The sequence below is a fragment of the Spea bombifrons genome, chromosome 2 (genome assembly GCF_027358695.1).
Source record: "Spea bombifrons isolate aSpeBom1 chromosome 2, aSpeBom1.2.pri, whole genome shotgun sequence".
NCBI lineage: Eukaryota > Metazoa > Chordata > Amphibia > Anura > Pelobatidae > Spea > Spea bombifrons.
Genome location: NC_071088.1, coordinates 133279581 through 133307120, shown reverse-complemented (window position 1 = coordinate 133307120; position 27540 = coordinate 133279581). Strand labels below are relative to the sequence as shown.

General features: G+C 37.8%; 1 protein-coding gene across 2 annotated transcripts; it reads left to right on the top strand.

Annotated features, from left to right (window-relative positions):
• LOC128474265 (putative N-acetylated-alpha-linked acidic dipeptidase) lies at positions 1–27540 on the top strand. 2 transcript variants are annotated; one of them, XM_053456552.1, is made up of 19 exons: positions 1–197; positions 6628–6733; positions 7512–7698; positions 8980–9081; positions 9385–9510; positions 10142–10328; positions 11346–11439; positions 14726–14824; positions 15593–15678; positions 15889–16008; positions 16131–16213; positions 17073–17136; positions 18189–18256; positions 19617–19708; positions 21026–21116; positions 22684–22948; positions 23354–23435; positions 26513–26605; positions 27330–27540. In XM_053456552.1, the coding sequence occupies exons 1-19, from the start codon at positions 74–76 to the stop codon at positions 27517–27519; spliced, it is 2259 nt and encodes a 752-aa protein (XP_053312527.1). In that variant the 5' UTR covers positions 1–73; the 3' UTR covers positions 27520–27540. The 2 variants fall into 2 exon arrangements, with proteins under 2 accessions (XP_053312527.1, XP_053312528.1); XM_053456553.1 differs by lacking the exon at positions 15593–15678 and having other exon boundaries at positions 15893–16008.

Sequence of the window (27540 nt, the reverse complement as noted above, 5' to 3'; positions counted from 1 at the left end):
TGGCAGGCAAAAGGATTTCTTTCTCCCCGGTTAAGGCCTCCCTGGACAAACACAGATTAGCGGAGGACTTAAAATGCTGAGACTTCTGAGCAATGAGGAATCTGAAGCAGGCTCGGGGATAAAAGGGTTTAGTTCACGGAGCCTCCTTGGTTTTGGCCTTGGGGCGCTTGGATTTCTTCTCCTGGGATTTCTTATAGGTAAAGTACATTTATGTATTCGCCGATATTAAGACGGCGACTATTAGGTGTGTGTGATTACCCTCATATGTGAATTTGACTATTTTCAACTTGGTTTGGTTTTGAGAATGCTCTTTTGATCGTGAAGGAATAACATAAGTTATTGGCTCTCTTACAAATTATGTTTTTTTTTGTTTTGTTTTTTTAATAAACTAATCATGTAATTGTCCATGAAGACCCCTCGCAAATGTCCATGGCCATTGCATCAGGGAAGAGCGGTGGGATTAACCTCTAATAGCTTTTTCTATAATAATGTAAGACATATATGTAAAATATTAACCCAAAAATACCAAAAATAAGTCTCAATGACCATTTTTTTTAAGTTATTTAAAATAATTTAATTTATTTAAAAAAAAATTTTTATATATATATATATTTTACCGCAGTGGTTCGCAACAGCAGATGTTAAAAAAAATCTACCATTGTCCATTGTACAGCGCTGCGGAATATGATGGCACTATATAAATCAATAAATAATAGTATTTAGAGCTATATGTATGACGATATACACATATTACACTCTACAACTTGCCTTTGTACTGCTATCCCATTCCCACCACATTCCATCGCAATTACTGCCCCAGCAGAAACCTATTGCGGGGGTTATGAATTCTGTTTGTTTTGCTGTGGGAACCAGATGTGACCTTTGCCAGGTCATTTGTTCACCTTGCTAATTAAATAAAGTCAATGATTTACAAGATCCCGGTAGTTTATTTAATCAGAATAACAGTGAGCGGGAAAGATTACCAGTGTATAGAAAAAAAAAAGAAAATGATGTTCCTCTGTGAATACCCTTTGCCATTTGTTTTTGTCGAGGGACAATATTAAAACAATAGATATTAATCTGTTTTCACGTTCTCATAGTGCATGTTTGACTTCTGCTTAGTAATTGGGATAATACGCATCCTGAACCCGGGGGGGGGGGCATGGTTTTGATCATGATCTTTCAAAAGTAGAATGGCCAAAAAGCAGATAGACATCCAAAAATATTTTTCTTTTCCTCCAATCTTGAATTTCAAGTAGAGAAAAAAACATGGGTTATTTAATGTAACCAAATGTTAGAATATTATTATTATTGTGACATCATCGCCAATGCTCTTCTTTGAGAAACATTATGTACAGGAGGGGTAGCCAAGTGGGAGATCTTCAGGTGTGGAACGACTTCCGACTTGTATGATCTCATAAAAAAGATCCTTAGGAGGATGTAAGAAAATAGCAATGTAGCTCAACTCATGTAACAATAAAAAATAGGAATACATTTGGTTTGATAGGTGCGTAGCTTTAGTGTCCAATAAAACATCTGCTGGTTCTTCAATAAAGACCCCCAAAAGAACATCACAATATATTGTGGTAGGCTGTAGAAACAGGACGAATTGAATCTGGATACACTTACGGGATAAAAGAGATACACACACACTCATCATACAAAGACTTGTAGCTGCTTCTGACATAAATGTTCAGCTTCCACCGGAGATCAAGCCTTCTGCTTTATATTGTAGATGCTGGCAAAGTCCACCCTACTAGTATGTCAGTCCTATATAGGTCGTTGAACAAAGGTCCAAAGGAACGAACACCTTGTGAGCTTCTTCTGATATAGAACTTTGTTTCCTCTTAAAACCTTACGCCTATTTCACAAGCACTGGTTTGATATCAGATGGACATTGTCTTCACTTCTTGTGCCAACGGCTGGTGAAATGTATTTGAAGCATAAAGTCACACCACGAAGTCACGAAAGAGGATAATGGCTTAATTGGCTAAAACACATTAAAACAATATTTGCTTAACGTTTTCAATCAAAAACAGACTAATTTTACTGTGGGGATCTATTAAATAAAGAGAGAGTTGGCAGGAGACTTTGTAGAAGAATTGTGGTTCCAACTCCTTGGCTTTGCATACATTGTGAAGAGCCAATCCCAGTGGGTGTCTACGGCACAAAGAGCTTGGCTGGTCCTGTATGATGTATAATTAAATCATGTTTGGCAAAGTCTTCTCACTCATTGAATTATACATTATACAGGGCCAGTCTTTCTTGCTGATTTAACCTGCCAGTGTTGACGGTTTCTAATGAATTGTGAATTGAGGACGTTGGAACCAGAATTCTCCTACAAACTCTCCCTTTGAGGTAACGCCAATGTAAATATATACAACCCCAGGGGTGGGCAGAGCTCTTTAAAACTCTCGCCTGCCCAGCAGATTTCTGAGGGTGGGTTAATGGACTTGAGCTTTCACAATAGCTGGAAAGTTATTTCTGTGCTGAGTCGGCACATCCTCTATAGATTATTCCTGCCCAGAATCGTGCAACCGAGTGCCGGGATATGATGTCATATCCTGGTGCTTACCAGTAAGGACGGCAGTGCGGAGGGGGCGGCTGGCGGTACTTCCCTGGGTTAGGTCTAGGGCAGGGGTGTCCAACCTGCGGCCCTCCAGCTGCTGCAGGACTACATCTCCCATACTCCTCAGCCAGCCCCTTAGCTGAAAGATTATTATGGGAGATGTAGTCCTGCAGCAGCTGGAGGGCCGCTGGTTGGACACCCCTGGTCTAGGGCATCGCTAAAGATAAACACGCCACTGATTCTGTACGTTTATACATTCTACATACTGCAGGACTTTACATGGGCTGGTCAGCAACAAGTCAAAATGATATGTGGGCAAGAAAAATTGCAAATTTGGTCACCCTTATCTTTAACCTAAGGAGTTTTTAAATATTGATTAGTCAAGTTCCATCACGGAATCTTATGTTTTCTGTAAATATTCTGACAATTGTTTTAAATAATACAGTCTTTCAAATTAAACCGAGTTTTACTACTGCACTGCTTATTCTCCAAGTGACTCCCAACAATAAATTATTAAACCTCACAGCTTAGAAAAAAAATCTCTTTTCACAGAACTCAAAGTCAAAACAATAGACACAGCAAATATTACATGAATCATTCTCTTTGTAAAGAACCATTTGCTAAGCTCCGTAATATAAATAGTTTATACGCAGCGTTCAACATGAGGTCCGATTGTGTTACCGACGAAAGTTAGAACAATTTCTCGATAAGCTCTTCATAAAAGTACATGAACGTACCCAGAGAGCTCTTTTTGTTTTCCGAACGTTTGATTTTGAAGTCAGACGTGATGCGCATTATAAATAAATGACATTTGGACGGAGGGAAGCAGGCATTCTTCACCCCAGCTCAGGGTATCCAGGGTGTGCTTCTCATAAGTTTAGCTACAATGTTCCGTTGGCCATTCTGAAAAAAATGATCACAAAGATTTATCTAGATTTATTCTTATGGAACCGGTTTAACATTTTACTCGTCAATGATTGGATCCGGATGTGGAGGAAGAAGGCTATTTCATGTATTCTTTTGTGCTGAGAGGTGATTCTTAATTGTTAAAGTAGGTTAAACTACCTGACATGACCTTACCTGTTTTTCAAGCAACGATAAATTAACATGGCATGGTTAAGGATTTGCTGTTATGCCATTTGTATGACAATTGTACCATTTAACCTCTAAAACTATATATATATATATATATATATATATATTATATATATATATTATTATTATTATTATTATTATTATCTTTTATTTATATGGCAACATCAATTTGCGCAGCGCTTCTTACAGCCCATACATTCAAAGGGTCTGCCAAAAATTAAAATTGACTAAGACAAACCGATACATTAGGTGAAGAGAGCCCTGCTTGCTAACACGGCCTATTACATCATAATTATAATAACAGTCTTTAAAGTTACCTAGTGATTGTAAGTATCTACTTTAAAAGTATTGTCTGGGAAGAGTAATAGAACAGTAGAAACACTTTGAAATGTGTTATAACTGTAACGGCTTATATAGAATCTAGCAGTGCAAACCAGGGTCCGATATACTTTGTCAGTGTGGTGTAGGCAGGAATCAGGAGAGGAAAGTGTTAAAGTGGGTTGCAATTCCGCTAACAAAAAAACGAAGGTCCGCTCGCTATAGAATGCTGTGCAAACTTGTAATTCAAAGCAATAACAAGGAATCACATAATTCACAAGTTACATTTATCACATAATAATTCACAAGCAACATATATCACATAATAAGTCACAAGTAACATATATCACATAATAATTCACAATATAACATAAGTCACAAGTAACATATATTACATAATAATTCACAATATAACATAAGTCACAAGTAACATATATTACATAATAATTCACAAGTTACATTTATCACATAATAATTCACAAGTTACATATGTCACATAATAAGTCACAAGTAACATATATTACATAATAATTCACAAGTTACATATCACATAAGTCACAAGGAACATATATCACATACTAAGGCACATATCATTTATAAGTTACATATAACACATAATAAGTCACGTATACTGTATAAATTACATATATCACACAAGTCCCATATACTGTATGAGTTACATATATCACATAAGTCCCATATACTGTATAAGTTACATATATCACATAAGTCCCATATACTGTATATGTTACATATATGACATAATAAGTCACATATACTGTATAAGTTACATATATCACATAATGAGTCACATATACTGTATAAGTTACATATATCATATAATAAGTCACATATACTGTATAAGTTACATATATCACATAATGAGTCACATATACTGTATAAGTTACATATATCACATAATGAGTCACATATACTGTATAAGTTACATATATCACATAATAAGTCACATATACTGTATAAGTTACATATATCACATAATAAGTCACATATACTGTATAAGTTACATATATCACATAATAAGTCCCATATACTGCATAAGTTACATATATCACATAATAAGTCCCATATACTGTATAAGTTACATATATCACATAATAACTCCCATATACTGTATAAGTTACATATATCACATAATAACTCCCATATACTGCATAAGTTACATATATCACATAATAAGCCACATATACTGTATAAGTTACATATATCACATAATAAGTCACATATACTGTATAAGTTACATAAATCACATAATAAGTCCCATATACTGCATAAGTTACATATATCACATAATAAGTCCCATATACTGTATAAGTTACATATATCACATAATGAGTCCCATATACTGTATAAGTTACATATATCACATAATAACTCCCATATACTGTATAAGTTACATATATCACATAATAACTCCCATATACTGCATAAGTTACATATATCATATAATAAGCCACATATAATGTATAAGTTACATATATCACATAAGTCCCATATACTGCATATGTTACATATATCATATAATAAGTCCCATATACTGCATATGTTACATATATCACATAATAAGTCCCATATACTGCTTATATTACATATATCATATAATAAGTCCCATATACTGCATATGTTACATATATCACATAATAAGTCCCATATACTGCATATGTTACATATATCATATAATAAGTCCCATATACTGCATATGTTACATATATTATATAATAAGTCCCATATACTGCATATGTTACATATATTATATAATAAGTCCCATATACTGTATAAGTTACATATATCACATTGCTGAGCATGAAATCTTTATCCATTAAGTCATGTCCTCTCTGTTCCCCACTCCCACATTCAGTTTACATTTCAGCTTTTTAATGGTAATTTGTATGTACTTCAATCAAAACTATAGTCGGTTCATTTTTCTTGAATGTTGTATATTATTTCTTTTTTATCAGGAAGTTAAAAGAAACATAAGACAGAGGGATGAGATCGATGGATTTTCTTCTACGTCAGAGTATATTATTATTATTATTATTATTAATATTATTAAAATGGTGAATGGTTTGCAGGATAAACATCAGAGAAGACTAAAAGAGCTCTATATGCACTGCTTGGGGAAGAGAAGAGAGAGGGGGCATGTGATAGAAACATTTAAATACATAAAGGGATTCAACAAAGTACACAATAGAAGTTTATTTCAAAGGAGGAGAAATGGTACAATAAGAGACCATAATCTAGAACGAGTCAGAGGCTTAGTGGTGGTAGATAAGTGGAACAGTCTCCCAGCAGTGGTAGAAAATAATACAGTGAGGGATTAAGCATGCATGGGAAAGGCATATGGTTCCTGAATCTAAGACAAGACCAAGGATTGATTAAGGTCTTTACAGCTGGAACTAGAGGGAATGAATCGTTCATCAAATTCTATGTTTCTATTATTATATTTACACGTTTTACTCATATATAAGCGTGTTTCACAATGTTGTACAATCTCAAGTTATATATATCGGATAAAGATCAGCAAATTGTTAATTTTAGGCAGTTCGAGCCATAAAATTATTAAATTCTGGCAATTCTATCCTTCAAAAATTGAAAAAAAAAAATCAAATGTATGTTTTTGTTTTTAGGATGGTTTGCAAAACCCAATGGCAGCGTTCCCACTCAGGCTTACCAGAGTATGAGGAAAGCATTCTGGGATGAAATGAAAGCGGAAAATATTAGGCAATATCTCCAGTAAGTTTATACAGTTATAAAGACAAAAAAAGTTCTTTTTTGGGGAAGTTGGCTGCCTTTACTATATCTTTTTCACTGTGTATTCATAATAATAATTGATAATAATCTATTCATAATACGGTTTGTTAGAGCACAGTACGTGATAATTAATCATTAGATCTAGTGTCACTCCGGGTACAGGAATTGGATTCTTGACTAAAACCAACATATACCATCAGCCCGCTTATAAATATATGTTTCAAGTATTTTGGGCACTGGGGGTATTTTTTTTCACCCTCTGCTTTGGGGGAATTTGGTTATCAGATAAAAGTTAAGATGGAAACTTTGATCCTTAGAATGGAAAATTATAACATTTATATATTAAGAAATATAAACTCAAACCAACTGATGTGGCATCCAAGAATTAAGGTGCATCTACTTCATCTTTCCGCACTTCTACATGACAGCAGTATATAATAATAATAATAATAATAATAATAATAATAATATGAATAATACTATTAATAATAATAATATATCCATCTGGACCCATGGTAGGGCTGACTCTGCCCACGGCCATTAAGAGAGTCCAAATAATGGATTTTAAATACTGAAAGAAATGTGACCCCCCCTAAAAACACTCAAAGCACTATATATTGAATGAGGATGGGGACAAAAATTAGAAAGTATTATTATTATTCTCAGAAATTGCAGTAAAACAACTGCCGGCTATAACTAAGGGAGAATTTCAGAGACTTTTTAAACGCATAAACTTTGTTGTTTTTTTTGTTATTTCCAGTAATTTTACTCGAATCCCTCATCTAGCGGGAACAGAACAGAATTTTCTTCTTGCAAAACAAATACAAGCCCAGTGGAAGGAATATGGACTGGATAAGGTTGAGTTGGCGCACTATGATATTCTCTTATCATACCCAAATGAAACAAATCCAAATTATATTTCACTTGTCGACGAACATGGAAATGAAGTAAGTACTTAAAATAATTCTTATGGGATCAACCGTCTTAACTACCTGTTAGCACCTTAGTTTTAAACAGAATTTATCCAGAAAAAAAATAGTATAGTTGTGTTATATGTGATGGGTTAGGAATGTATACAGCAAGGCTGCTTTGACGAAATTGTGCTTAAAAACTGATATTATAAAGACAGGCAAGGGTTAATATGCTAATTTTCTTGTCTTGTCTTTATCGTGACCTTTTCAGAATGTGACTTTTGTAATAAATCATGGGGCAGATAAAAATGCACTTGACATGTTGTCTGATGCATACTGATGGATGGCTTCTCAACCGGGTTTTAATAGAGTCATCAGAAAAAGAAGATAACTCATTAAAACAAATGCATGTAGTGCGGTAACTACTAATCGGTGATGTCAGATAATGAGGTTTAGTATTAAAAGGGATCTTATGACTGGAATTGAAACCAGTGTACAGGTACAGATGGCAGGTGCACAGTTTTGGCCAGGATGGGCCTGCATTTTGGCAACCCATCCATGCAACGACATTATGGTACCAGATTGGCATAGTTCTTTGATAGCAAACACTAACTACTAGTGAGTTGGTATGTAGACTATATTTAGTGGGTAGATGACCATAGAATGCACTGATGAACCACCTTACATGCTATAAAGGAAGCCTACAAAAAAGTTAATGTTGATTTCAGAAACACATGGCTCTCTTCTAGATCGGGTGGCATGCCGACCATGACGTAGACCTCCTCTGGTAGCATGCCTCTATGTTTTTCACATGAGGTCATGTCAATCAGTGAACATCATATAGCTACCTCCTTCCACCAGGGTTTCCATCAGTGGTGGCTCCTTGGATATTGAGCATTTAATCACATCATTCATTAAACAGTGATAAGGTGTGTTGTGTTTTGCCAAGTAGACATCATCAGGAAACTATTAAAAACTCTTCATCAGGTGCACTGGCCAGCGAGGCCCGCTGACGTGTAGTTGTCGAAGGACTCATCTGATTTCTGCTGGCGTGTCAAGCAGGGCTGGACAAAAGTACACTTGGGAAATGATGACCTTTAGTTAATAAACCTCCATGCGTATCTAATCAAAGGCCTTGACATTATGTGTGCTTCCATTAATTTTTTTATATCTTCGGAACTCTCAGACACGCTTACGTTTTCTAGTTTCCTAAAAAATGTAATTCTGTCATCAAATCCAAAAAAATCTTGTGTGATTTTTGAAATATTACATTATGGATTCATCTATTTCCCATTAAATATATATGGTTTTTTTAAGGTCTTCAACACATCTTTATTCGAACCAACGCCACCCGGGTATGAAAATATTTCAGATGTTGTCCCACCTTATAATGCGTATTCAGCTCAGGGAACGCCCGAGGTAAGTTAGGGCTCACAAGAAAACACAAATGTAGATTTTTGATAATATTTCCAAGAAAAACTGGGATGAAATACAGTTATTGTCTTTTGAAGACCGCTTTGACACCGCTGTTTGCAGCATAACCTGCTTTGAGAGGACTTCTAAAGACGCTCAAGATGTAAATGAATATTAATTTCTGTAACTATGTATTATCTCTGGCAGTTTGGCATTAGTCATTGCATTGATAATAAAAAAATAAAATAAAATAAATAAATAAAAAGTAAAGTTCAATTAAAATAAAAAACACTTTCATCTATATTTCAGGGAGAACTTTTGTATGTAAATTATGCTCGAACCGAAGACTTTCATTTTCTGGAAAGGAATTTAAATATCAGTTGCCTTGGAAAGATTGTTATCGCTAGATATGGAAAGATTTTCAGGGGAAATAAGGTAAGCGGCCTCCATAATTAAACATATTTTCCATTTCTTGTAAAAAAAAAAAAATGTTGAAACATGAAACATCGAATGCATGATTTTCTTCCCCTTGGTGACAGAAAGGCAGTAATAGTAGGCTGATTGGCATCTACTATAAACATGTTGGGGATTAAAAACACATAAAAATAATAAATGGGACCCCAGCTTTGATGTGCGTAGGCACTATGCTTTAATATAATGGGGTTTATGTATAGCAAGCGAAGTGGAGCAACCAGAAGTATTACTCCAATGGTTGCTGTGGTGATGACACCACTTTGCACAAGAATTTATACATATATACACATTTATACACATCCCTTATTATGTACGGACTGTGTTGTAAGCCTAGCCAACAAGTTCAGTAAATGATAAATGTGTGAGGTTGTATCTATTGTTGTCCCAGCCTGAATACACCCATGGTCGCTGTAGATAGCTAAGTCAGTAGTCAAGACTTGGGGTGTAAGGGTAAGCGTCTCCAGTTCTTGTGACTAAAGGACTTCTACAGGCTTTATCATTGCCATTGGTGTCAATATACAGGCAATTCGCCTATGGTGAAATGAAATGGAAATGATTGGTCCATAAAGAACATTCATTTTACCTTCAAAAGGTTAAAAACGCACAGAAGGCTGGTGCCATTGGACTCATCCTCTACTCTGACCCTGCTGATTACTGCGCTCCAGGAGTGGACCCCTATCCGGATGGCTGGAACCTGCCAGGTGGTGGCGTCCAGCGTGGAAACATCCTTAATCTTAATGGGGCAGGAGACCCGTTAACTCCAGGTTATCCTTCAAAAGGTGAGTCTGAAATCAAGAGGAATTGTGCCTTTATATCCAATTGTTCAGACAATTCCATATGTAGAATAAATTACTAGAAGTGACTAGACCATACCGCCACCTTATCTACCTTCAAAAACAAGACAAGTTTCTGCATCATATGGGGTTTCCAGATGGACAGGGAGAGTCATTCTTTCAAAGAATATAAATATACATTTTTGGTGCAGATATGAAAACTTTGAAATTATCTTATTTTATGAATTGTAAGAATCATAATCATTTGAAAGAATTGTGTTCATCTAGGAAATAAAACCCAAAATAGATCCGGTAATTAAGTATTGTGTGTAGGGCAACAGGACAGCGGTGTCTGCGACTGAAGGCGGAATGGAGGCGCTGAACTCCATACCAAAGGGGAAAGACCCCAGTTTGGTTTTCGGTGCCTGTCATTGGTTTCTTTGTCTTTTGGTTTCTGGCTTGGTTATACCCGTTTCGCCCATTTGGCCAGGGCCAGGAACCAAGCAACAAATTAACAAATGGCAAGAACTGAAGGGCAAGGAGAGAACACCAAAGCCAACCTGGGTCTGTATTATGGTCAAAAGACAGATGAAGACAATCAGGATTTCACAACCAGGAAGCCAGGACACAATGCTCCATCAATGGAAGCTGGGAGAAACTGGGTATTTATGGGGCCATGACTACTGATGATCCAGAAGCATGCCAGAAACGGGTCTAAGCAGACCCTGACCCTCCTGGTTGCAGGTGTGCAAACTCCCAACCCCTAGATCCTGAGTTTAAGGCTCTCATGGGTAAAAATCAAATATCTACATTTCAAATTATAAAAATGCCAAAAAAAAACAAAGCCTATGTCACTGACAGAATCTCAGCAAACATATCGTGGCAAACTGTGGCTTATCAAGATAAACCCCATAATGTTCTTTACCATTCACAGCTACAAAGGCGTCCCCTCGCCCAGTTCACTGTGATTTTGTTTTCTATTTTTGAGAATATTCAACTAATAAATGTTTATTATTTTCTAAGAATATACATATAGATACAATGAGAAGGATGGTGCAGGGCTTCCCGCAATTCCTGTTCACCCTATAGGCTATAATGATGCCGAGCATCTTCTACGGTAAGAAAAAATGTATACATTTAATATTTGGTATTGATTTGATGTTTTTTTAAAACTTATTTTATAACCAGAAAAAAACCAAATACCACTTACAGGGGAGAAGTCTCCAAAATGTATTATTATTATTATTCGTATTATTAAAAATATATGTATATACATTTTTTAAAAATGTTAGCGCCGCTCCCAGGCACCCCTGTAACCGAGGCATTCAAATTAAGCTAACCCCTACATGGCAAATTCAAGTTATTATGCCACCTATTGATGGAAGATTTATTTTTGCCATTTTAACCATTTCTTTATACTTTCATTTTTTTTGAGTTGATTGTACCCTTGCAAAATATATAATGTTTTTTCAAGGACAGATAGGGGGTTTTATACCCATTTTATATGTATAGTCCATTTTGTATAAATATTTTTTTCTGCTGGAAAACACTCAGTTTATGATAAGAAAAATCCACATATGTTAAAAAAAAAAACTCACATACATTTTTTTAAATGACCACAATGCTCCCTTAAATACTACAGGTTTTTAAATAATTTTAAGAAATTTGGGTTGGGAACAGAAAAGGTTTTTTTAATTATTTTTTTTATTTCTAGTGAGCAGCGTAACGTCTCGTTACAGTTTTTTTTTTTAATTTTTCACTTTTTCTTCGTCTTTTTTTTGTACTTTTTTTTTGTACTGGAAATCCCTTTGGCAAATTTAAGAATGAAAGTGATTAGATAAACAGCCACCCCTATGACTTCTTAATTAGAAGGCATACATTTTAATGTAGGAGTAGCTTTTTATCCTTACGTCTATGTGTCGGCATAGAAAGGGTTAAATTCTCGCTGGTGTACTGTGTTTTTGTTTGCGCATGTTCAGGGTGTTTATTTTCCCATTTCTACAGCGTGTTAAACTTCTTTAGATGTGTCTTGTGGTGCACAACATACTGGAATGCATGTAACTTTGGTCATTTGACAGTTAACCCTTTGCAGTAATCTGCCAATAATAGACTACTCTCGTAACAAATGAGGCCGAACCATTCTTTATAATTTATCGAGGGTTTTTTAAAAATGTCTTTTTTTATTGATTGTTGGATTAACAGTTCTTAGCATTTATTATCGGTTGTATAATTGACAAGGCGTATAATTCTTCACATTTGATTTGGACGGGCAGCCTGCCTTACTGAGAAATGTTCCTGTTTTGCTTTGAGCTTCTGCAGTAATTGAACGTGGACCTCAGCCCTTTGGCATTGGAAAGAGTGAACAGTATCCAGATATGAGTTTTCCTTCTATATCCACGATTACTCATTTTATCCCCTCTCATGCCAACTTGTTATGGTCAAGTAAAAGTCCTATGATTTGTCTTAATTTTCTCTATGAATAATTTCAAGAGAAATGATATGCTCTTAAATGCATATAAAAAGCTGAGTGATCCCTTTACATTTTCATGGTGTCCTTGCAAATGTATGGGGAGAGTCTTCAAATTCCCCCAAAAGCCCCTTTTCTTTGCCCTTTTCCCCCCAGCTACATCTTCTGATACATGATATACTTAGAGCCAGACTGCTCCAGCACTGGCTCACCAAGCGTTCCTCGGGAGAGGGGGTCTAATGAGACGCACATGCACAAAAAGCTCTTTGAGCAGTTGCGTGGCCTACAAAATGAGATGTTGTGCTGTAGCTCTGGAGCTGCAGCTTCTCCTTAAGGCGAGTCTATTATTTTATTTATTTATTTTTTTCCATTTTGCAGGTGTAATTAATGCACGTTAAAGTACGTTTTTTTTAATATGGATTCATTTTACTAGAGGCTGCCTGGGACACTGGAGTGTCCTTTTAATATCAATAAATGAATACATAGGAGTGAGTGTGTGTTTGAATAGTTAAGTTAGTAATTGAAAATGTACATGATTTTAATAAGTTTATATAATATATATCTAGTCTATAAACATGTTTAACTTTCATAAAAAAATAACATTACATTTCTACACATAATGGGTTCAACTCAAGACAGTTTTATATTATTTTTTAAACAGAGCTTATAATTAAGTTGTTTTTTTTTTAAAAAAAATATAAAAAAAAACAGCTCTTAATCATTTCAAATAGAAACAGATGTTGGCATAAATCCCATGATCTTTTATGACTCGTCACACTTTATAACAAACTCTTTAGAAAAAATATTGGCAAGACCAGGCGTCGTTTTCTAAGAGAGTAAACAATTTAATTTAGTCTTTTTCTTTTCTTGCTTTAGAGGTTTTCCCAAATGCTTTGTTAGCAGTAGATTCATGTCATTAAATAATTATTTCAACGTAATTGGGCCCGGGGTCAATGCCGGAGATAAATGTATCATGAGTAATTGACTAGCAGTCCTTCAACAGATTACAATGGAGGAAAAATGAATCTATACTGTATATCGGTGCAGGGTCATTAAGCGAGATCATCTATGTTTTTTTATCTTTTACCTTTTTTCTCTCTGTTGTAATATTACAGAGGATCACTCTTTAACCCTTTAAGGACAATGGGTTGTCCTTAAACCCATTAAAAACAATGCATTTTTGTTTGTCATGAAGGGGTTAATTACATACGATAGCTTTATCTCCGGTGAACACCAACATTGACATGTCTTATATAAATGACATCAATCTCAAAATGATTGTTTACGTAACTAGCCTCTTTTGCCTTTTAGCCAGTCCCCGTATGTAGTTAACCTCTGAGGCTAAACTGCAAAAGCTCTCTGGGTGTAGTTAACCCCTTCCATGCTGGAGTGCAAAACTTATGTGTGTGTCGGTAACCTTTTCAACACCGGAGTGCGAACCCTTATGAGTGATAGCATAAAGAAAGCAATACAAAGCAAGAATTCTGCACTTACCCAGCGAATACCATTCAAAAAAAACATAAAAATTAGGGGATTTTTGGCATGGCTATATTGCTTTTCAACAATCAGTGGGACTTTTAACCTAAATGAGACTCTCAAGCAATTTCAATTGCTTAACCTGCCACTATGTCAAAGTACCCCAACCCAGGAATCTGAATGTTTATGCCTTTTATAAAGCTTTTTAGGTTCTATGCTCCCTCTACAATGCGGTGAATTGATGGATAGGTGCATGGTAAATATGTAACCGCTTATATGACTGCAGTTCTAAAAGGGTTGACCTCTCTAAGTTATGTCATTTGGAGCAATTCTGGAACCATTTTCTACATGGGAAGTTATTACCATGGAAACCATTATAATTTGCTGCTTCGTTTTCATTCCCACCCCTGATTTGTTCTTTATAAACATAAATTGTTTAATGTATGTTTTTCACATACAGGAACATGGGTGGAAAACCTGCCCCCGACAACACCTGGAAGGGAAGTCTTAATGTGTCGTACAATATCGGTCCTGGGTATAAAGACCCTCAGATGTCCCAGTAAGTATCCAGTTACCTATATGGATATATCGGTGGCTACAGCAGAGGCGTGCGCATGCACATCAACCTTAAAATTGCCTCTAAGTGCAGGTACATACACACACACACACACAAACTCTACCTCATACATAAATAATTTAATATTGACTACAATGGATTTTTTGTACTTTTATTACTTTATTACTCTTGTATTTTATTGAATTTTGTTAATCTAAAACTTAATTTAATGGCATCCTATGTAAATACTTTCTCTAAATTTCTTACTGGGATTATGTTTTCAACTGCACATACATACAAACATATCTCTCTTTTACGGAGGAACACAGAACGCTTCTTCCGTGGTTTGATGTTTCCTGCCACTGATTGGTTGATTCAAACAGCCAATCAGTGGCAGGAAAGCCATTATTGTGTTGCTTGTATTTTTGGGGTTTCTGCCCCATACACATTTTGTTCAGCTATCCATAATAAATACCCCACATTCAACATATCCCTCATCCTCTTAATAAGCTAATTAACTCCTAGTGGCCACACTAACGCAAACTGAACCACACTTACGGTCACACACATCACTCTCATACATAGAGCTCACACGCACCACAATCACACGGAGATTTCTTTAATATACTGAACAGTGATATGCAGGAATATAAGAAATTACCAATTATTATTATTAGGTGTTAAATGGCTATTACTAATGATAGAGCAAATACTAAACAATTCTTTGCTCTAATACGTGAGTACATTTACAGCTTTGATGCTTTTTTTTAGGAAAATCAGAATGCACGTCCATAGTTACAATGAAATAAGACGTGTCTATAATGTCATTGGGATCATTAAAGGAGCAGTGGAGCCAGGTGACTTATTAATGAAAGATATATATTATAATTATTATTTCTATTATTATTATATAAATTATTTATATGTTTTATTTTGTTACTAACCTGACCCTGATAAAATACAAACATTGTATAAACATTTCTTAAGACTCTAAAGTTCTAATTTAATGTAATTACCATCGGGCATTCGTCCTGTACGTCAGATTGAAAGATTCAAACAATTCTCAGACAGGTATGTCATTCTTGGTGGTCATCGAGACTCCTGGGTTTTCGGTGGTATTGATCCACAAAGCGGGGCAGCCGTGGTCAATGAAATCGTGAGAAGTGCCGGAAAATTAAAACAACAAGGTAATTATAAAGACTTTCAGGCTTAAAGATCATTTTTCTGAAGGTTTTTTTTTTTTTTTTTTTTTGTGGAAAAATGAAACCCACTGCAATGCATTATCGGATAAAACTCTGTATTATAACAGGTTGGAGACCGAGAAGGACCATGATGTTTGCGAGCTGGGATGCAGAAGAATTCGGACTGTTGGGTTCTACAGAATGGGCCGAGGTACGCAGGGGTTTCTATCAGTCCTAGAGTCCCGAATACACGTTAAGAACTCGGGGGGAATTGGTTAACTTGTAAATATACAGTCCTGTGCAAAAGTTTTAGGCAGGCGTGATAAAATGCTGTAAAGTAAGAATGTTTTAAAAAATAGACATATTAAGAGTTTATTTTTTATCATTGAACAAAATGACTTGAAACATAATCATTAATGAAGACAGTTTAATGTCAAAAGTATCTATACAGTATATATATATATATATACCTATATAAAACCATTGCATGTATGTTTCTTTCATCCATTAGATAAATCCGTTCTTTCTCATTCGGTGTACCCACACAAATTGTATATTGCTCTTTTTCTTTTTTTTTCAGGACTATTTATAATTTAGTTTGACACCCTATTTACACATGTAACACAACATTTACCACACATAAAATAAAAAAACAAAATGGAAATTGAAAAAAAAAAACCTTTTTTTTGTACTTTATCTTAGTATTTTTTCCACAGGATAAAATTCTACACCTAGGGGTGCAACGTATTATGAGCTCTTTTCTAACATTAAAAAAAATCTTAATTTTTCTATATTTTTTTATTATTTTTATTTTTACCTTTATTATTTATTTTATTTTTTTTGTACTACAAATTGTCTACCATGGAGCAGTGGTGAATGACCGGAGATCTCTTATTCTGACATCTTATCCCGTTGCTTATCCTCAGAAGGCAGCTTAATCTTAATATTTAACCAGTGTCGTGGTGTGGGGGCATCCACTGTACCCACCTCAGCATGCCGGTATTCCTTTAACAATCCATAACAGAATACGAGTGCCCATCATTTATTTAATGATCCCTTTATTTGTGCAGGAAAACGTTAAAATACTCCAGGAGCGTGCCGTGGCTTATATCAATGCAGATTCTTCCGTAGAAGGTAAGCAGGACAGATAATGCCACACTGCTCTTCAATTGTACGGTGCTGCAGAATATGGTGGCGCTATATAAGTCAATAATTCATAACACATTTAGCTTGGCGCTTGTATTTATTTTGCAATCAAGATGATTGTTGAAGATAAAGTCCCACTGACGTTGCCTTCAAAAGCACTACACTGAGTTGATTCTTTATGCCAATAATAAGAAGTCTTGCTTATCTAATGAAGTCCTCTCCCCATAGACTTTCATTAGTCAGAGGGTCCTGCTGGGTGATTGAGACCGAGATATTCTATTATTATTCGCCACAAGGCAGAGAGGAGTTGTTGAGTTTATCTATTAGATAACACAGCAAATATACCGATGGCAAATTTATGTGGAAACCGTCATTTTGAAACAAAAAGTTACTTTAAAGTGATAGCACTAATACGTATATAGTGTTCGTGGTAGATAGATAGCAAGAGGAGACAAGAGAGAGATGAAAAAGAGAAAGGAAACTTTTATTGTAAAAAAAAATGAGGAGGAGTTATGGCTATGGCAGCTCAGAGGAGGAGGGGTTATAACCGTAGAAGGCCGGAGGGGGGGTGTTATGGCTGAAGGTCAGAGGGGAGGGGTTATAGCTGTAGAAGGCTGGAGGGGAGGAGTTAAGGCTGTAGGAGGCCAGAGGGGGGAGGGGTAATGGCTGTTGGAGACCGGAGGAGGAGGGGATCAGGAGGAAAAGCATGTGCATTTGAAATGTTAAACAATATATATATATAGGAAAACATGCATAATAAGACAAAATAGCGCAAATGAGGATGAATCCCTTTATCTTGCAAGGGGCCCTGTCTTTTGATGGTGGCTAGCGGAGGGCTTGTGGCGTTTCAGGAAAGCGGGGAGAGTGGGTTGCTATGGTGATTGCACCCCCGTTGCCACTTTGCAGCAGAATTGCTCTTTATGAATAATTAAATTATGCCAACACAAACCTGCGCGCTTTTATTTATTTGTCACATGATATTCATCTACCGTAATGCAGAAGGCGCGGAGTGATTGAGTTATTATCTCCGTTCTCTTTAGGGAACTATACATTGAGAGTGGACTGTACCCCTTTAATGTACCAGCTGGTCTATCGCCTGACAAAAGAGGTAATCACTTTCATGAGATACGATTCGGGTCTGAAATAGATAGAAGAAGCAGATCAAATTCATTGATATGCCAGTTCTACCACCATTTGCCACAACCTCCCCGATGCAAAGGTCCCCTACTTCTAAACTTAATTTACCGATTTACAAGAAAACGGCACGCTTTAGGTAGTTTTAATAAGAACATGTATTTATGCAGAAAGCTGTAAAGATACAGTTTCCCTTTAAGGTTTATAGAATGCTATGAGCTGGGATCTCTGAAAGGTAGTATGACCTCACAAGTGACTCTTCAGCTTACGATGCCATATACCGTCGGCACAGTCAACCCTCAGCAGCGCAGCCATGGACATACCTAAAATACTCACACTTTACCTGTGTTTTATTCTTTTTTATTTGCTGGATCTTACTGTAGAGTACACGCTTTGCATTCTCTTTCTTGTGTTGTACTATACAGATCTCAGCGCACTTTTTGTCCTTTACCTTATCGTTCTGACACTGTACTGAGGTATCGGAAGGTGTTATTTCGGTTTTATGCGGTTAAGTGCTTTTGTGGTTGACACACAATCCATTCCCCCTTTCTTCTGGCACTAAACAGTTGGAAATAGAAGAGAATGTTTATTAGAACTTACAGTGTGCGTCCATTTTTGGTCCCAAATGTATAAAGAAGGCAAAATGTTACATCATCAACACGGCACCTCTGGTAAGGTTTCAGTATTTAGTACTAGGTGATGAAGTTTCCAATGCCACATATAGTTACAAAAGTATATTTTATTTAGGCGAGTTGGTAGAAGAGCACCTCCAGGGCCGAGTCGACTCGGGCCCCTGAGAGGAAGAACTCGGAGCTCCTACCAGTCTGGGCTTCGGCTCCTCGAGCCCCCCATGTGATAGTGTTTCCTTAGGCAGCCCTGAGGGTCTGGTGATGTCTTGGGCTACTGCGTGTGGCTTTCCCTGTTATATCCCCGTAGCAGGAGGTCTCATTAACTCCCATTCTGTGACCCAGCATCACAGGACCCCCGTGGACTACAAGCGGCAGCGCCAATGGGGGGCACCGCACCCCGCTAGGGACAGCCGCTAGCACCTCTAATAACTTACAGCGCTTGCAGGGTCCTACAAACAGACCTTTCAGTCTATAATTATTTTATTCTTCAGATGTTTAGCTAAGCGTTACTATCTATTGCAGACTCCCTGGAAATGAAGCATCTGAATTGTAACTATAGGTTACTGTCCATCCGTATGCTTTATGTACATATAAATTACAATTATTTGTTATTGAAAGCTCATTGTAGCTTTTCTTAGTGGTGATGTTAAATATATTCTGTTTTTATCAACAATTTCGGGCTAAATATTTGCTTTTTTTCTGTAGATTAAAAGCCCCGATGAAGGTTTTGAAGGTAAATCTCTCTACAAAAGCTGGCATCAAAAAGACAACTGGACAGAATATAAAGACTTGCCAAGGTAACAGATCACAGCCAATCCCGAGTCATGGTTTGGCACCGACGCTACGCCTGGGTGTTCGCTCCATATGCCATCTACGGCTCCCGAGTCAACCGACAAAACCAATTCCAGGGGTCAAAATCAAGGTGGAAGAAAATAATCACATTGGTACTTTAAATCTGTAGATTAAAAATTAAATATACATTTTTTATTGTTGATAATATGGTGATTAACTGGTTTTAACTCTTTGACCACTGCTGGGGCCAGACGTAAGAAGGTATAGGTTATTTTAATCTTACGTGGGCTTCATGGTCAACAGATTGTAATGGTATATCGTTCCACTGTGGACAACATATGGAAAATTGTCCTGATTTCCTACAAATCTATGATTCTACAGGTTTAAGGTCTATCCTGGTTAGGAAATAATGCCACACACTTAAAAAACCACATAGATAACAAATTGGCCCATCTAGACTGTAAAAAGTCAAACCTTATTCAGACCTTGGTCATGTCATAGACCTTTATGTCTATCCCATGTATGCTTAAATTCGCTCACTGTATTAACCTCTACCACTTCCAATGGGAGGCTGTTCCCCTTATCTACCATTCTCTCAGAGAAGTAAAACTTCCTTACATTACATCAAAACCTCTGACCCTTTAGTCTTTGATTATGGCCTCTTCTTCTAACATTTCTTTTCCTTTAAGGAAGAGTTCTGTAAGTCTGATGGTTGTGCAAGAGAAGTTGTTATAGGATAATATAACAAAACAGTATACAAAATACTAAAAAATTCATAGAAACCATCAATGTTCCACCCCAAATAATGTGAATGTTTTCCTAAGAAAATATTACCCACAGTGAGGGCAGTAAAGTTGAGGAATGCACTGCAGATGATGTCTTTAAGAGTAGACGAGCTCCATTTTTACTCAGATATGATGTCACATGGATGATGTTTGAGAGATGATGTTCCAAATGAACAAATGAGAACGTTCAGCAAACCTGTCATCATATTCTGTTAAAAAATGTTAATTTAACATAATTATATTATTTCTGGGCGTGGTCTGGACATTGCGCAATGATATATGTGGAACAAGGAGCATATTTGACAGTGGCTTTTCTGAGTATTCATCTCATTGATGTCTTTAACGAAATCTAAAGCCATTTTAAATATAACTGGCAATGGGTTTAATGGGAATTGGTATAACGGGCAATATTTCAGAAACACGGAACACGACAGAGGAACTATGTAACTTTGTAACTGTGTATTGTTACATTTCGTAATTATTTCAACTTTCATAATTATCCTTATTTATTTCATTTTTTTTTCTCTCGTTACAAAGAATAAATAAGTTGGGCTCTGGCAACGATTTTGAAGTGTTCTTTCAGCGACTTGGCATTGCGTCTGGAAGAGCACGTTATACTAAAAATAGGGTACGTGTTTACTTGAGCACCTGGTAAGTGGGAAGAACGGATCGTTTGCATCGGTTACACTGAGTCATAGAACGCTTTATCGGGTGGCATGTTTAATAGCTATTATTGGAGAAAAAAACCATCACGCTGATAACTTAAAGACTATAATTGTCTCGTGAGACAAGATGGCTTACGGCAGCGGTCTTTAACAGAAGCGAGAAACAAAATAAAGGATTGGCCGTGTGATTGATCTCTCTGCAGGAACGCTGCTGATTATTTTAGTACCGAAAATACAGCCTTGCAGCCCTACTGGTGATTTATTGCGTAAGAAGCCCCTTCGCAAGACAACAACTCATCTGTCACCCTTAACAAAATAGACAGATGTATTAATCATCCATTTAACGATCAAATGTCCCCTAGGCTCTGCGTAGTGCTAAATGATGTCACTAGTGATGACATCATACTTGGCATCCTCGTTCACTACTACAGAGATGCTCCAGGAACAATAAGGTAGAGATATTGTCACTGACACTAGACCATCTGGCATGGAGTCCTATTTATTGTCTGTCATCAGTTAACATCCAAAGCCGTACGGCTTTAATTAAAGGGATAGCCCAGTGCCCCGTGTTCTGTCTTTGGCACATTAGAGTCCATTTTGCATGCAACAGACAGTCAGTGGTTCCCACGCGTGTGCAGTAGAACATTTCAGACTTTGGTGGAAGTTCCACTTGCAAACATATGTGGGGGCAAGAGCTATATGCACATGTATGCCAGTGCTGTCATGGGGGGGGGGGGGTAATGTACTAAAGGGAAACTCCAACCACATTTTTAATTACTGGAATTAGATAAAACAAGCCTTCAAAATAATGTATGAATATGATTTTTTGCATAATATAATGTTTTTAGACATCTGTATACAGGTTAAGTATCTATCCCTTATCCTTAATGCTTGGGACCTGAAGTATTTCAGATAAAGGATCATTTTGGATAAGGGATGCTCAACCTGTATTAGTCATTTGGATGTGTTATCATGGCCTAATATACTAGACAAACCCCCTGTCTCCTTATCATACTGCATGTGGTAGACAGTCGGTTGGCTCAGTCTTAATCACCCAGCCAGACACTCTGACTACTAAAAGTCTGTGAAGGAACTGACTTCATTATCATTGCCGTAAAGCATCAGCTCAGTGTGGTGGTTGAGCAGGGAATGCAAAGAACGTTTATCGGAAGCAAAATGAGATAAAACCAGGTCAATGCCGACCTACAATATTGTATCCAGCACTGGGGTTAATGCTCAACGAGAACAATATTTTTTAACTCCTTAAGGACAATGGGCGGTCCCAAAACCCATTGAAAACAATGCATTTTGAGCCCGTACATGTACGGCCTTTGTCATTAAGGGGTTAATGGCACTTCCAGTGGGAGCATTCTGGAGAAAAAAAGAAGTCTACTCCAAAATCCAAGTAATACAGACACAAATGTGCATTTTCCCTTTTTTACCGAAACAAAAATTAATAATATTTAGTACTTTGGGGCTAGAGATATTTTACACAACAATGAATCTTATGAGTTTTTTTTGTTGTTTTAGAAAGAAGGAAGATACGGCGGATACCCGGTTTATCACAGCGTTTATGAAACGTCGGAGATTGTCGATAAATTCTACGACCCTCTGTATAAAAACCACCTAGCAGTGGCGCAGGTTCGAGGAGGCCTTGTATTCGAACTGGCCGATTCCGTGGTTCTTCCCCTGAACGGTCAGGACTATGCAGACCAGCTAAAGAATTACGGAACCATTCTTCAAGACATAGCGAGGAAACACGAAGACAAAATGCTGGCGTACGGCATATCCTTTGGTACGTAACAAATGGCCCAGCATTTAACATTTCTGGACATTAATTATGAATATTTATTGAGGGCACACAAATACATATTAAGGACGACATGTGCTGTACACTTTGTGTAGACAATTTGTTGGTTGTTAGCGTTCTGCCTGCACTTCGTAAGCAAAAATATGTAAATATCTACAATTGGCTCCAACATGCATTAGAATGTTTTTTAACCCCTTAAGGACAATGGGCGGTCCTTAAACCCATTGAAAACCATGCATTTTGAGCTCGTACATGTACAGGCTTTGTCATTAAGGGGTTAAAAATCTGTTTTTATGATAGGCATTACTACCCACCCCCGTTAATTACCTCACGCACCTATGATTCCGTTGGCCCATTTTACCAGTTTACCAGTTTTTGTTCCACTTTCAGATCATCTGTTTTCGGCAATTCAAAATTTCACAGAAACGGTTCAATCGTTTAACTCACGGCTGCAACTACTGGACCTATCCAAGTAAGCTTTCTCTTCTAATATGACAACATTGTTTTTCCAAACTCAATTTTTTGTTTTCCCAGAATAGGGTCCATCATCTGCTTTTCCATTGACCCACCGCTGCCATTGAAAAATAGTCACCAGTCCAACAGCCCAAAGTGGCCAGTAGCCAGTCCCGGTATGGTTATAGATAGGGTGTGTTGGTGATACTGAACAGTGGCGTCGCTACAGGGGGGCAAGGGGGGGCAATTGCCCCCCCTAGGTTAATCCTTGCCCCCCCTGTTGCCCCCCTGCCGAAATTGGAATAAAGTCGCAATGCGACTTTAAATCCCGTCTTTTTTTTTTAATTATTTAATGTGGAGGAGAGAGAGGGTGCGGCCCGCGTAAGATCGGCAGCCAGGGCAACCGATCTTACTTGGGCCGCACCCCAAGCCCTGCTACTTACCTGTGGGAGGGTCTTCTGTACTGCATACAGGAAGCGGAAGCTAGCAGAGAACGCAGAGGGAGGCCGCGCCCCCTGCTGAAGTCTGTGAGCGGCATCGAGGAGCTGCAGTGCAAGTAAGGGGGTGGGGAGGGTGTTTGAATGAGTATGGGTGATTGAGGGAATGAATCTGTGAATGAATGAGTATATGAATTAATGTGTGTGTGTGTGTGTGTGATAGCATGGATGTGTAAGTGCTGGAACCTTGGCATGATGGAACTGTGATTGCTGTTAGCAATCACACTCCTATCATGCCAAGTCAGCCAGTACATGCTGAAACCTAGCTAGCTGCCCCCCTTGTATATTGATGCTGCCAGCAGTATGGGGTCTGCACATCACTTACAGCCACCCTGTACCAGCATGTACTGGCTGACTTGGCATGATAGGAGTGTGATTGCTAACAGCAATCACAGTCCCATCATGCCTAGGTTCCAGCATTTACTGGTTGGATGTGTAAGTGCTGGAACCTAGGCATGATGGGACTTTGATTGCTGTTAGCAATCACACTCCTATCATGCCAAGTCAGCCAGTACATGCTGAAACCTAGCTAGCTGCCCCCCTTGTGCATTGATGCTGCCAGCAGTATGGGGTCTGCACATCACATACAGCCACCCTGTACCAGCCTGTAGTGGCTGACTTGGCATGATAGGAGTGTGATTGCTAACAGCAATCACAGTCCCATAATGCCTAGGTTCCAGCATTTACTGGTTGGATGTGTAAGTGCTGGAACCTAGGCATGATGGGACTTTGATTGCTGTTAACAATCACACTCCTATCATGCCAAGTCAGCCAGTACAAGCTGAACCCTAGCTAGCTGCCCCCTTTTGTATTGATGCTGCCAGCAGTATGGGGTCTGCACATCACTTACAGCCACCCTGTACCAGCATGTAGTGGCTGACTTGGCATGATAGGAGTGTGATTGCTAACAGCAATCACAGTAAGCACAGTCCCATCTTGCCTAGGTACCAGCAGTTACTTGTTGCCTTGGTATGATAGGAGTGTGATTGCTGTGTGGGCAATGTGGACGCAACCTGTGATCTATGCCTATAATTTAGGGGGTTTTAAATATACCTTTTAATGATGTGTTTTTATGTGAATTCCAGTTGATCTATACCTGCAAAGATGGGTTTTTGCGTTATTCTGTAGAGCCATATCTATATATTTCCATACATTATTTATGTATACCTGCAAATACAGTGTTTGTATGTCTTATTCAGTTGATTAATACATGCAATGCTGTTTCCATGTATTTATTTGATCTATACCTACAATGCTACTTTTCATATACTATTGTATACCTGCAAATACAGGATTTGTATGTCTGATTCTGTTTATTTGATATATACCTTCAGTGCTGAGATCACAAGTGAATATCAGTTGATCTATACATGTAAAGCTTGGTTTGTGTGTTAATGTGTTGATCTATACCTGCTATCGGCAACTGGGGCTAATATTAATATATATATGGGCAGCAGGGGCATCAATACACAAGGGGCAAAAACACTAAGGGGGTATAAACGACAATGCAGTGTGAAAAATCCATCCTGATGTAGACGTCTGTGACGTAGATTGTGTCCTGCTGTTTGTGTGTTTTTGGTTATCAGTGTAGCAGAGCCTGTCCTCGGGTGTGTGTGAATAGGTGTTGGTGTGGCAGAGCCTGTCCTGGTGTGTGTTTGGGTGTTGGTGTGGCAGAGCCTGTCCTGGTGTGTGTGTTTAGTTGTCAGTGTGGCAGAGCCTGTCCTAGGGTGTGTGTTTGGGTGTCAGTGTGTCAGAGCCTGTCCTGGTGTGTGTGTGTTTGGATGTGGGTGTGGCAGAGCCTGTCCTGATGTGTGTGGGTGTCTGTGTGGCAGAGCCTGTCCTGGTGTGTGTGTGTGTTTGGTTGTTGGTGTGGCAGAGCCTGTCCTGATGTGTGTGTCTGGGTGTTGGTGTGACATAGCCTGTGTTGGTGTGTGTGTTTGGTCATCTGTTTCCTGGCACTTAACTTACAGTAGGAATTATTTAATTTATATTTATCCAGAGATAAAATGCCCTCCTGAAGTTGTAGTGACTTCAGGGGACAAAACATTCGAGGCCTTGAAATCATTTAGTGGAAAAGTTATTTATTGTGTTATAATATTTACTTCAATGATTAGTCGCACTCAATTGTGGCTTCAGGCTTCCCATGTTGAATGATCAAGTATTATTTTAGCCCAATAACAAAAGTATAATTCCATAGCACATTACTTTTGGAAATTATGAATGCCCCCCCAGTTTGACTGTGCTATCTTGTGTGCCCCCCCTATATATTGTTTCTAGAGTCGCCACTGATACTGAATGAATGCATATCCAAGGCCGGTGAAAGGTATGAACCCGTCAGAACGCCGGGTCCTGGAGTAATGGCTACCTGGGCCCTGTGTATACCCCTGGATCAGGATTGCCAAACTCTTTTCTTAAGGGCTGAAAAGCTTAGTCCATTAATAGCTGCCATCTGTATTCATCCTGCTTTGGTGTTATTACAATAGGATAGGCTGCTTGGTTCACATTATTATTATATTTCAATAATGAGAATTTCTATGGACAAACGTAACCATGCCAACCAGTAATTGTATCCGTTTCATTTCTTTTTCTGTTGCTACAGCCCTATTGCGGTGAGATCCGTCAACGACCAGCTCATGTTTTTGGAAAGAGCCTTTATTGATCCTCTTGGCTTACCAAACAGACAATTCTATAGGTAAGAAATTCAAGAGGTCAGAACTACCAACCCCCCTGCCTCGACCATGAAGTTTGGGCCACAAGTTTTGGGCCACAAGTTTTTTTTTTACGTGAAACCTAAAAAAAAGCAGTAATAAAATCAATGGGCTGCCTAGTAAAGGGCAAGGTAGGTCAGAAGTCATCAGAAGGAATCTGGCCTGAGGAGGTCTCTCTATCTTCTGATTGACCGTTCCTGAAGCTAGAAGACTTCTGCTGTTGAGGGTGCGTTTGGTCCTCTGCTTGGAGTTAGGGGATGTATAGAGATTAAATCTGACCCGGGGTGAATTTATGGGACCTGCAGAAGCTCGCGGTTTTGTGGCATACTTTTAAATAATATATTTTTTTAGACGTACTGCATTATATGGCTGACGATTAATCTCAATACTAATGGGTCTATTTACTAACAAAAATTGGTACACGTCATTTCGAAGGATTGCTATGGAGAACATATTAATGTGAACATTTCTTACACTGATATATTATTATTATATATTGTTTTATATAGCGCCACCAGACATTAGTATATAACATAACAAGATATATTGAAGACTGGCACCCAGAAATTGCTTGGGTGGCAAACATTAAGCCCTTCCTAATTCCTGCCAGCCCTAAAGAGAGACGACACGGCATCTGTGGAAGAAATTCTAGTCTTACTATTAAATTTGTATTTTTTTTTTGTTGTTTTTTTTAATTTTTTTTTACAGACACATCATTTATGCGCCGAGCAGTCATAACAAATACGCCGGAGAATCTTTCCCCGGGATCTACGACGCTCTATTTGATATCGAAAACAAACAAGATGAACTGAGCGCCTGGGACGAGGTCAAGAGACAAATTTCCATAGCGGCTTTTACCGTCCAGGCCGCAGCAGAAACGTTAAAGGAGGTGGCATGAAGAGCCCGTGGATTCTCTCCC